The sequence below is a fragment of the Nesoenas mayeri genome (genome assembly GCF_963082525.1).
Source record: "Nesoenas mayeri genome assembly, chromosome: 10".
In the NCBI taxonomy this organism is placed as follows: domain Eukaryota; kingdom Metazoa; phylum Chordata; class Aves; order Columbiformes; family Columbidae; genus Nesoenas; species Nesoenas mayeri.
Window position 1 is genome coordinate 18,025,303 of NC_137560.1, and position 12,166 is coordinate 18,037,468.

Below are 12,166 nucleotides of genomic sequence, written 5' to 3' on the forward strand. Positions count from 1 at the left end.
GGTGCAGAAGAGGTCGGGTTTAGACGAGAGCGATACAGCAGGTTGTGAAAGAAGCAGTGGTATTTTTCAAGATGCTCGTACTAGTCCTTGTGACGGTCCTCATGCTCACTTTACATCCCTTGCCTTCCCTGTTTCTCGATCTCAGCCTGGAAAGCTCTGTGTACATACCCGTAACTCTGAGCGAGTGCGCTGAAGGACCAGGGACTGAGCTGCCTGTTGATTAACCTGGTCCAGGACAAAGAGAGATCCTGTGTGATTTGTCAGCTCAGCCACCCCTAGGCAATCACTGCCAGCACCTGTGATAAACCACAACACTTAAAACAAACAAACAAACAAAAGGCATTCCCCAGATGAATATGGATGCAAAATGTATGAAAACATCAGTCTTTGTATGCAAAAGTAGAGACTAAAATCATTAATAAATCATGCACTTTAGCTCAGGAATGACTAGAACCTGTACTTGTGTGCTGCTGAACTGCTGCTTTATTTATTTCATTCCTTGAAGTAGCATTCAGCTGTATTTAATGAAGATTTCATCTTGGCCTTTCGAAGGCAGTGTTAAAAGCAGTATCAAAGTTATTACGAGAGATTCAGAAATCATTAAGATCTGCACTGCGCCGTTATCTTTCTACAAGCTGCTTACCCACTGCAGAGCAACTTGCTGCCTGAGGCATGAGATACAATTCAAATATGCAGGAATTCCTCACTAGGCTGAATAACCATCAGAAAGTCAGGAGATCAGTTCTCCTCTCAGTACGTTGAGTTTTAACAGCTGAATTAGAGTCTTCCTGCATTGAAAAAAAAAATCTATTAATTTTTCTCACTTTTAAGATAACACATTTTATTTTGAAAGATAAAGTATCAGTGAAATCCCTTTCAGAAACACGCCAATTCATTTCACTAATATAATAAAAGGCTGCTTTGTCTCATCCTCAGGCTGAGTCCATTATTCTTGATAGTTATCTTGAGAAAAGCAACTCTTTATCATTTTCATGACTGGTTCACAAATAAACACACATATAACACTCATATACCAAAACCTTTGGCTGAGATTGTATATTTTTAATTATTACAAGGAGATATTTGAGTCAGTGGCTACGCTTTTAAAAAATATGGAAAGTCAGTAATACACGTCTCCTATTGCAAGTTTTATTATCACTGATGTGTTAGTAGCCCATCTAGCAGAAATAACGGTGCTGAGTGAGAAATATGTTGTTTGAAAATTCTCCAGTCCATATAGTCACAGACAATTAATTTTATGCAATATACATACCCAAAGTAGCACAGATTTTCTATTATGATACACCTGTAATACTCATTGCAGGCTGAAGCTTATTGCAAGCACAGCCCCAGAATCTGCCAAGTAATTTGAGTTGCTGCAAGTATTTTATTTGTAAGTATCTTGCAGAAGCTTAAAAACCTTTGGCAGAAGTTTGTCCAGGAAAGCATTTTGCTAGGTTGTTAGTGAGGAAGAAGCTGCTCCTGCCCCGGATTTCAGTGATGGAGGAGTTTAAATCTTAGCCATCTGACACACGTGAGCAATGAATACGGGAGCATTTCTGATGCCAAACTGGCTGTGGTGAGGGATTAGAGAGGGAAAGGACAAGGAAGAAAGAAAAGCCAAAGTGAAACAAAACCTGCCACACACGTTGCAGCTGATTGCTGGCAAGTGCCGTAAAACCCTTCCAGCCTTACTCATCTCCCTCGCAGGAGCCAAGACACCCCGTGAAAGGGACCTCACGTATCATCTCCGAGACCTGGACCCAGAAAAGTGTGTAAAATCCAATGCCTTATGGAACGTTGCAGTCACAGACCCATTTCTGTTTAAATTGATGAATTAAATTAATCACTTTGCTTAGCCAGACCATAATCTTTTACATTTTCTTGCAATAAAGAGACAACAAAGAGAAGTGTGGGTGAGGGCTCATGAGGTGTTCAGTGCCCCAAAGAAGGGAGAGACCTCTTCCTCTCTTCTCCTTCAGCTCCAGGTTGTTTTGCAGCCATCATGTAAAAGCCCTGCATTTGGGTCTGAAAAATTTAAACAAACAAAAGACCTGAATATTTGTGTAGTTTTGGCCAGATCAAAATTACCTCGATAATTTGTTGTCTAACCTGCTGTAATCCCTTGTGGAAGCTTGTTTCCAAGAGCCGGTGGCGGTGGGGAGTGCCAGGAGCAGTGGTGAGGTGCCAGGGGGATCTCTCAAAGGTCTCCCAACAAAGGAAAAGCCACCTGGGACACTGTGCTGACAACTGCACAGCCAGAACCTCCTCCAAGCTGTTTTGTACACAATTCGTGAAGTGTCTGCGCTGCTGAATCTCTTGCCTCTTCCTCCTCTTCCCTCTCTGCTAATGACTCTTGCCTAGGACAGAAAACACTCACACAAGTCAGGCCCATTCAACACTGTGGGCTCTGGATGTCTGCGAAGTCTGAAATCTATTTGTCCTTGAGTAGCTTGTTGGGATGCAGGGGCTGGACACACATTTAAGGGTCGCAATTTTGAGAGGCATGGTGGGATGCAGTTCTGGGGTGCAGTTTTCCCTGGCTTTGTCACTCCTAGGAGGAGCTCTTTCTCCTTGTCTCCCCCCACTTTGGAGCCTAAAGGACTCCCCTGAGTGGCAAGGGGGTCCCACCACACAGCTGCCAGATGTGGGTGGGAGGAGATGTGTGGTCTCCTCTCCCCACGGTCCCTTCCATGCAGGGACCTAGGCACAAACTACCCTCCACAGTGTTGAGCAGTAAAATATTTTTCCTGCATCTATATGTGGAGCTCAGGACCCATCAGTGAGTAGTTAAATTGAATTCTTGCTTATGTTTTAAATTAGAGTGAAAGTCATCAAGGCCAATACCCAAAAAGCAGTTATTTTTGTCACTTGAGGCTAAGAGGTTTGTTTCTGGAGACAAAGCCACCCTTGGTAAACATTGAACAAGGATCAGAATGACTCCAGAGATGAACAAATAGATTTTCTTTTTCTGTTACCAGAAAACAACAACAACAAAAAGCCATTAACCAGTAGCTTGAATCTAAGAGTCTGAATTAAATCATTACTTACCTTAAAAGACTAAAAATCTGTGTGCGTGTGCGCACAAGCGCATTGTATGTGTGTTTGTGTATGTATGTATATCTCTGTGTATGGAGAGGCGAATCAACCTAACTCATACTCTTTAACTAACAGTTTACTGGAATATTCTTTATTATACTTTGATAAGTGTTATAGTTCTGTGAGAAATGAAAGCAATCAGAAATCTACTTTGCACAAGCCAACCGACTTTTTTTTCCCCTACTGGAAAATGCAAGCAAAATGGCAAGGACTTTTGGCAATAGAATGTCCAGATAAATATGCCAGATTCCTTGCAAATGGCATTGTTAAAAATAGTCACAATGCTTCTAAAACCTGGTATTAAATGGAATAGAAACTATTGTGTTAAAATATTCACAGTATATAATTTATTCTCTGGGTGTATGTAAAAGGAAAGGCTATTTTCTTTGAATTTTTCCTGTGCTGATATTGTAAACTATATGACAGATGGGTCAAGTCCTGATTGCAGTATTCTAACATTTGGAATAGCAAGTAACATATTTGATAGAGCTGGCAAGTTTTTATATATGATTCAACCCAGAATATAAAAGCCAGTAGAATTCCAAGTTGAAAATAATTAAATGAGCTGGAAACGATCAGGAACCACACATTTTTAAGTGACAGATTTTTTTACATGTTTAAATTGCACAAGAATATTTTATAGCTTCCTTTAACCAACAGTGACGTTTAATTCGAAAATGTGTAATTGATATTTGCAAAGCAATTAATTCCTGTGGCTCATTATTCTATTGCTAAATGTACCTAAGCACTGGGGCCCTGACTTAAAGTGGTCTTTTTTAGTTCACCTTGTCTAAATTCCAGAGTTTTAACTGAATTACCCTAATTCAATTTCCTCATGTGGCTGCATGAAGTGCAGTTTCATACTTGTGCTGAATTTTTAGATTTCTGATTGCACAGTCCCGTAGGATGTTGGAATCTGCTGACTTCTCGAATACGTGTTGTCGAATGGTGTCATTACCGTGTAATACTTGAAGTACCGATAAGCAGAAACCCAGCAGCTTATTCCATTTGTGTTTGGTCATTTCTGCTTATGTTCCTTTTGAAGTTTCCATCTTTTTGTCACTGTTTATGAAGTCATTTGTCTCTTTACTTTTGGCGTCTCTCTCCGTCATGCACAAGCAGCCCGTCCGTCCAAGCCTAAGCCACCGGCTGGGCCACCATCATCTCCTCAAACGCAGACTAACATGATAAATCACATGCTCAAAGGCATGGCCAAACAGCCGCCAAGTACTGTAATAGTCTTCCTTCCTTTTATTCAGTGGTTTTCTAGTCTAGCAGTTGCTTGTGTAGTAATAGAAAGCTAGTTCTCATGTGCAGCTTTATACAAAATACCTAGCGCGATGTGGTAGGTTTTAGAAATTTAGAGGTAGCATTTATTTCAAAATGTCCACATTTTTTTGTCTAGCAATGTCTGACATATGCAACATTTTCAAATATCAACGTCAGCACAAAATAACATTGTTGTTGCATAACATTTTGCATGAAAACTATAAATATGTATGAGCTTTACATGATGTTGGATGAAATGTTTGATAAGTATATCGTATACGTTTCATGTAACTGTCAGTGCTCCAGCTATCTTAGCAGAATATTCTGATGTATAGTAACTTAACCAGGGAAATATTTAAAATAAGAAGAAAAAAAATTAAGATTGACATCTGCTGGCTGCCAAAGTTGTATAAGCATCAATATTTTCTTTAAAGACAGCATCTCTGAGCAGTTGTTCTTATTAACACTTTTGTCTTTTAGTTGTATTTGAGAGCAGATCAGTGTTGCAAATGAGAATGGGCCTGATTCTGCTCTGATCAATAGAAAAGCTTCCCTTTGGCTTCAGAGGTGCAGAAACAACCAGAACTTACTAAGAGCCATGTCTTCGGACTACTTTTGCTCAAAAGGAAGAGATTTCTCCTTCTTGTAGCCAGTGAGAAAGAATGAGGAGTTAACCAGTAGTTCTCCAGTTTCAGTATTTGCCCAATAAATTATATTAAGGGAAACCTGGATTTTTTGTTTGTTTCCATTGATACAAGAAATTAAAGGGAAAGTGGAAAAGAAAACCCCCAAGGCATAAATCAGCAAAAATTTAGGGTTCATTTGCATGGTACTTTACCATGTTGCATCTCTTAGCTGAGCTGAGTGCCTGCAATGCCAGATTTCAGCTTGCTGAGCTCCACTGAAGACCAACCTCAGCCACTCAAATGTGGCCATTCTGAAAAATATGGCTTTCCTTTTCCTGGGAAATTTGTTACCCGTAAATAGGTATTCAGGGAAAACCAGGAGCAGGCAAGATTTTGATGTGGATAATTAAGTCCTTGAAGTTCACCAAGCCTTCAGTAAGGCAGGGACTTCTCTCCAGGTGAGCCAGGAGAGTGGAGCAGTGTCATCTGCATGCAGCCACAACCCAGCAGTAACGAACACCTAAACACTAGCAGAAAACTAGCGTGTGCAGAAGGCTGGAGCAAGATGCGCAGCCAGCACCTTGCGTGTTGGCAGGACCCGAGCTGCTGGCTGAGCTGGGCTCCTTTGGAAATCCTGGGATGGCTGCTGGTAACAGAGCTTCAATGCACACACTGCTAGCGTTTTGCTGCGTTGGGCACATACAGTCTGTTGTGTGCTGCTTATTGCAGATCAGTTTGGCTATTTGGTTTCTGGTATTTCACCCATTTAGGAATTCTCTGGCTTTGATGTCATGGAGAGGACAAAATATATGTCAGTGCAGAGGTAGGACTGGGCTGGTGTAGCTGCCCAAGTGCGACGCCGTTCTCTGCCGTAACTGCATTCAAGAGCTGGGATTGGTGCCTGGTCATGAACCAGAGTGACAGTTCTGTGGTTAACGTGGTGACATGCCACAGCATAGGTGCATCCCCAAGGAGAAGATCTCCTCAGGGCCACCATTGCAGTAAGACTTTGTGCTCCTCAGGGAAATGAGACGGTGTCAGCTCACAGAAACCTCCTCGCTTGCACTCAGCCAGCTCCATGGAAGCTGTCGTTCGATTAAAATGTGATTATTTTATTTTTCTCTATATTATTTCTAGTGAAATACTCCAAATGTTCCAGATTGTTAGCACCTCAAATGTTTAATAAGCTATTCGCAATATTAATTACCTAGAATAATAGAATTCAATTATTTTTAAAGTCTTCAGAAAATGCTGCGAAATAGTTCAATATAGCTGAACACCCCAGGCTCCAGGATTTAAACTCTTTGGTTTGTTTGCGGGGTTTTTGCTGTAAAGTTGCATCTCTTTTCCCATATAAATCTCACCTATGAGCACCTAGTGGTGTTTACCACTTTCCACTCCCTCCAGCATGCGTAAATCCTTGACCCTTGTGGAGTTAAATCCTGGAGCAAGGCAGACCTGCAAATTTTGCCTTCAGTAGCAGGTGACATTTAAATTGCTTAAGTCTGACAATTTATTAAAAGTGCAGACAGATTTGTTTAAATTGATCTTGTTAAAAGCATTTTAAAATAATATAGATGCGATTTCTATAATAGCATCATCTACATTCAAGGATACATATTGTTCACATATTAGCGGCCAGATGCTGTCTTTAGGGAATGTGATGTTCTTATTTGAGCTGATAAAGTGTCACCATCTCACCATAAAGCTAAACAACTCTGACAGTATTGTGAAATTTGGAGCTGGAGCACTGTATTTTCATAGTATAATAACGAATGTGGCTTTCTGGTTTGCTTAGTACTAATTATATAAGCATTTAACATATGCATGAAAAGATCTTTAAAGCTGTAGAATATTATGGGATTTTTAAAAAAAAAAAAATCTAAAATAACTTACTGTACGTCTAGCTTTTCATTCTGCCTCCCTTTTAACTTGAGTTCTTGTACTACAGAAAATGTAGGCCGGTTAGTCACACCAGCTAAAAAGTTAGAAGACACAATACGTCTGGCAGAGTTGGTAATTGAAGTCCTACAGCAGAACGAAGAACACCATGCGGAGGTGAGCAGTGCTGCCCTGCGAGGTCGTGTCCCCCAGGTCTCCAGCAGGCTCCGGTGGTTTGCTGGGGGCTTTCTCTATATGTGTGGTGTCTTCCAACTGGTGTGGGTTTATCTTCTTGAAAAGCCAGAAGTATTCTGAAATAATGGTGCTCGAGTGCAATGAAGGCAAAGTGCAGTTCAGGAAGATTGCTTTTGCAGAGGGGAGGGGGTGGCGAAAGGAGGAATTCAAAGTTCTGCTCTCCTCTACGTCACTCTGCAGCCTTTCGTACAGCGCCAGCAGGAGCTGAATCTGGCCAAATGTATTCACCACCAACTACATACAAGAGAAAACCTGTCCGCTCTTCTGAAAGGTCATATTTCCAAATAATGTCGTGTGTTTGTGCCTCCAGACAGCATTAGCGGGGTCCCTGGAGCAGCTTACCGCTTCTGCTGGCCAGAGCTGGAGCAAGGAAAATCACCGCAAAACAAAGAAATTCTTTTTTTTTTTGTCCCTTTCTGAGCATTCAGGTTGTTTCCAGGGGTTTCCCTGGGTCCCTACGGTACATGATTAACTCACCTGGTTTCCTGTTGGCATCTTCTGTCTTGGCTTATTGGGAATACCTCAATTACTAGTCACAGAGGTTAGGATGAATTACTCTCTGTTACTCACTATTTGGGTTATCTAAGGCCTAATACAACTACTCTTAACTCTTCAAACCACTTTGATGAAAAGATTCATGTTTTAAAACCACTGAAACCATGGCATAGTCAAATATAGACCAGAAAATCATGAGGCTTGATCCTGGAAACACTTGACCCCGCAGACAGCTGACGTTGCCGTCTGTAGTCCTGCTCTCAGCACACTGGGACATTTCTGCCCGAGCAAGTGACGTTGCGTACGTGTGTAAGTATTTGCAGGATTGAGCCCTGAGTTCTCTGTAAATCCAGTGCTCTTGGATACATATTGAAAAGTTAATAGTTTTGAAATTCAGAGTGAACAGTTATTGTTTATGACTGTAGGTAATGTAACACTCATTCACTATTTTCTCTTTTCCTTCCCATTTTTATATATATATATACTCACTATATTTTGCATTAAGAGCATTTAATAAATAATTTCACAATCACCTAAAAATCATTCCAGTATATATTGAATTTGCGGTATAATTTGACTTATTAACTTATTAATAATACACAACAATCCACAACACCCAACTAATGCCTGCTTGCATATTTAAATTTCCTCCCTGTTTTTCTACTGTTCATTCAATCTTGGATGATCCTGGCAGGGGAAAGAGGTATGTGACTAAACTGAATGAAACGAGTCACTCCTGTCATATTTCGTGCATGCCCTCTCAGTGCCATGTTTCCTACTGGGATTTTACCCGGGTTGCCCTCGCTTCCGTAACTTTATACTGAATAACAGCAACTTCAAGTTGGCTGCTTGCAGAGCTGGTAGCCTGACACAGGAGGGTAAATGTGGCATAGTAGTCTGGTCCATGCATGTAGCAATGGGTATATTTTACGAGCGCTGCAGTTACATCCCAACACAACCCTACCTGCCTGGACTCTCTCCTCAGCCTGTTGTTACCTCTGTCGTTTTGCATTCACCCAACCTCTAGTACCACTGTGGTGGAGATGGACTAAGTACTACACGAGTGCCTAGAATGGTAGTGGTCTTCCTCTGGTTTTGTCTGTATGTGCCTTGTACTGGATATACAGTATTTATATGTAGAGAGAGAATATATGGGGTGAAGAGTGAAATAAACTTCATTTTTACAAAAGCGAGGGGGTGCTCGACAGCGCTGCACTTGCACGCGAGCTATGATAAGCTGTCCAAGGATAACGAGTGTTTTATTCCACTCATCACCAGCACAGGCTGGATGTACAACCAGGCAGGAAGGAGCTGTTTTTAAAATGCAGGTTATTTTGAAAATAGTAGACTTCTGAAGGAAGTGGTTCTGGGGCTGGTCGCGTTCAGCCAGCCACACTGCCAAGATCCTCACCAGGAGGAAGACTCAAAACTATTCTCCAGCATCTTTTGTTATCACAAGGTTTTGATCAGAGACAGAAGGTTAATGCCAACACGGATAGGAGACATCCCGGTCTCTTCTTCTGAATGGTGACCTGGAAGGGTGAAATTCATCTCTCTCCAGAAGCCCAGCATGCTGTGGGTACGTTATCGAGTCCCTGTCCTGAGGGTGGCTGTGACATTTCAGCAGCGTACAGGCAGTTGGCCAGCTCTCAGCACACTTTGAATTGCACCCAAAGGAAGAGAGAGAAGAGGCAGAGCGGTTTATCACTGATTTTTATTATGCATTGTAGCCATGTTACGGTCACACTGTGCAATGAGAATTGCTGAGGTGTTGCACTTGGGGGTTTTTTTTCAAATTATTCCGGGTGAGGTTTTTTTGGACATGTTGTCCATTCACCTGGAGAAGGTTCAACCTGCAAGATGCAACTCTTCACTCTACCTCAAGTGTTCAGCAGAAAGTTAAATTGCACCACTTACTGAAGAAATGCATTAATTTGCTAAAAGCCAATAGTTTTTGCAATTAAAACATGCCCCTTTTTTTTCTCCACATGGACATCCAGGCAGACTCGCTAATGAGAACCCAGAAAATAATACTCAGAGCATGAAAGATGTTCAAAAAATGTTACAACGGAAGTACTGTGCCTAGTCAGTTGGGTTTTTCTTACCCGTAAGAGAGAAACGAACCAGCACAGGCAGAGATGCAGCAGAAACCATGCGCCTACGTCTGTGATCTGTGAGAGCGGGAGGTCTCTGTCATTGTGTCATCTCTCCCATCAGATGTCTCCCACCTCCCTTTCCCTTCCTCTGGATGACTGATGACAAATGCCAGAGACGATGGCATTCACCTATTTTAAAACTTGTGTTTTCTCTCTCTATGTATACGTATGTGTATATGTATATATGTATTTTAACTCCTTGAGGTCATACATATATACATGTGTATCCATGTGTAAAATATACAATAATAGGTGTGTTTGGCTAGAAAGCACCCTTTTTTTTTTCTCCTTTACATTGCGTTTTGAGCAAAGCAGGTAAGTAGATGGTAAATAAATGAAATGTTACCATCTTGAAGGAGATTTTCAAAGTGTGGTGTTACCACTCGCACCACAGGAAAGTTCTGTTCACTGAAACTAGGGAGGAGGAAGTTGAGGATCCTGACATAGAGGCTTACGGAGCTAAAATTTGACTTTTCCAGCAAAAGGGAAGCTGACTGGTTTGGGCATTTTTTTTTCCCGACAAATGATCACATGCTTTGCTTCATAATTTCTCTTAAGAATAGCTTTTTTTTTTTTTTCCTTTTTTGCGGACGCAGGTTTTTATTGCAGGACTCTGAAGCGTTTATGTTGGGATTTGCTGCAGAACATATTCTTTGGCCTTCCCTCTTTTCCCTCCCCCAAAAACGTCAGTTGCTGTTGGTCTTTCGAGGTGATATCTCTTTGCCCGCATCCCTGCGGGCAGTACCCGATGGGCACACAGCATGGCGGGCTCTTGGCAGGCAGAGAAACCATGTCAGTGCAAGGACAGCCCCAGCACCCTCCTCGAAAACCATAGACAAGCGCTGATAGGTTAAGAGGATGCTCATCAGCTCATTTCCCGCTTGCACTTTGGGGAGAAGGTTTGAGCAGGCATCAGGAGCAGACCTGGGTCTTGGTGTTTTCAGTTCCTGGGTGGTTTTGTGGTGATGTGACACTTCCCGAGTCAACACTCCCAGGCATCTGGCCACACGCTCGGTTGGACACCAACACCAGACATGGGAGGAAGAACTGAAGAGCATTGTCACCCTCTGGGCTCCCTCGCTTCAGTTTTGGCTTTTCCAGAGTAATGACTCTGCAGATACCCAGGGTCACCGTCACCACTGTCCCTGAGCTTTCCAAGTACCCAGGGCTGGTGTTGCTGCAGCAGTGCCCACCAGCTTCCTCCATGTGCCTGGGGCTGGGGGCAGTTTGCAGATGAAGGAGCCCAGTGTAGCCACCTTGTCACCATGCCATGACCACAGGGACACAGTAAGCTGCTGGTTTTGCTGCTCCAGGCACAGCATTTGCCCAGCCTGCCTCTGGGAACCTTCATGGCACAGCCCACCACATAACCATCTTCATTCCCATGTCAGCATAGTCCCAATACTAAGATTAGTTTGAGTGTTATTTGGTTATTTTGGTTATTTTACATCTGGATGTTCTCTGGGCACATAATGCCCAGTGCCACGTCCAACCTATCCATGTCTTCACACCAATTTTACATCAAGTCATGGAATAATGGCAGGGCAATGTCGGTCTGCTTTATACTTTGGGGGAATGAAGGAGTGGAAATAGTCCCAAAGACCCCCTGCCAATGTCACTGGCAGCTGAGGAGTCAGGCCAAAATAGGAAGAATTAAAGGGGTCCATGGCAATGACCTGGTTTTGGGGTGCTGCTCCCTCTCTATGGCCAAGGGAACCAGCAGCTGGAGCTATGCTCTGCACATCAGTGCAGTTCTTCATTGATTAATCAAAACTGAACCGTGAGAAAGTGAAAGTCCACTCTGCTTATTCATGTCTGCTAAAATCTGCAAAAAAATCCCCCTCCCTGACTGGCAATTCCTCTTCGAACCGATTCATCTATCCTCAGTCTTTTCCGTTTCATCTCCAGCCTTGTGCCTATGCTAGAGGTTTCTTTTTCTTTCAAAGTGCCGGAAAGCTGTTTCTTAGATCCTTTAAGTCACTGAGTAATTTCCTGTCACTTCAAAATGACAGCACATGGTCCTAACGACAGCACTTCTCATATTGCATGTTCCCAGCCAGAAGTGATTACTAAACACGCATGCATGCGTTTGCAGCATTCACATCTGAGCCATGTATGATGTGAATGTCACGTCAGAGAGCCCGCACAGTGACTTTTAAGGACCCATGTGCATGAGAATGAGTTACTTCACTGATATTTTTTGGTTTTCAAGTTTAGATAACTTTTTTTCCTGCCTCTGTGAAAATGCAGGCTTGCCGTAGATTTTTTTTTTATCTTGGCATGTTGATAATAGAGCTTTGTAATTGATTTCCTACTCAGTAGCATTATAAAGGTGGTAGTGTGTTTCTATGGATGTGTATAGCTAACCATGTAAAATGAACAGTG

General features: G+C 42.3%; 1 protein-coding gene across 4 annotated transcripts in view; it reads left to right on the forward strand.

The window, feature by feature from the left end:
* The window catches only part of CADPS (calcium dependent secretion activator), a gene marked incomplete at both ends in the record, with an annotated part of 216,706 nt that overhangs the window by 154,304 nt on the left and 50,236 nt on the right, over positions 1-12,166 (forward strand). For all 4 annotated transcript variants that reach the window (XM_080350539.1, XM_080350537.1, XM_080350538.1 and 1 more), the window contains one exon: positions 6,946-7,052. In XM_080350539.1, the coding sequence (XP_080206665.1) occupies positions 6,946-7,052 (107 nt within the window). The remainder of the gene's footprint in view (positions 1-6,945; positions 7,053-12,166) is intronic.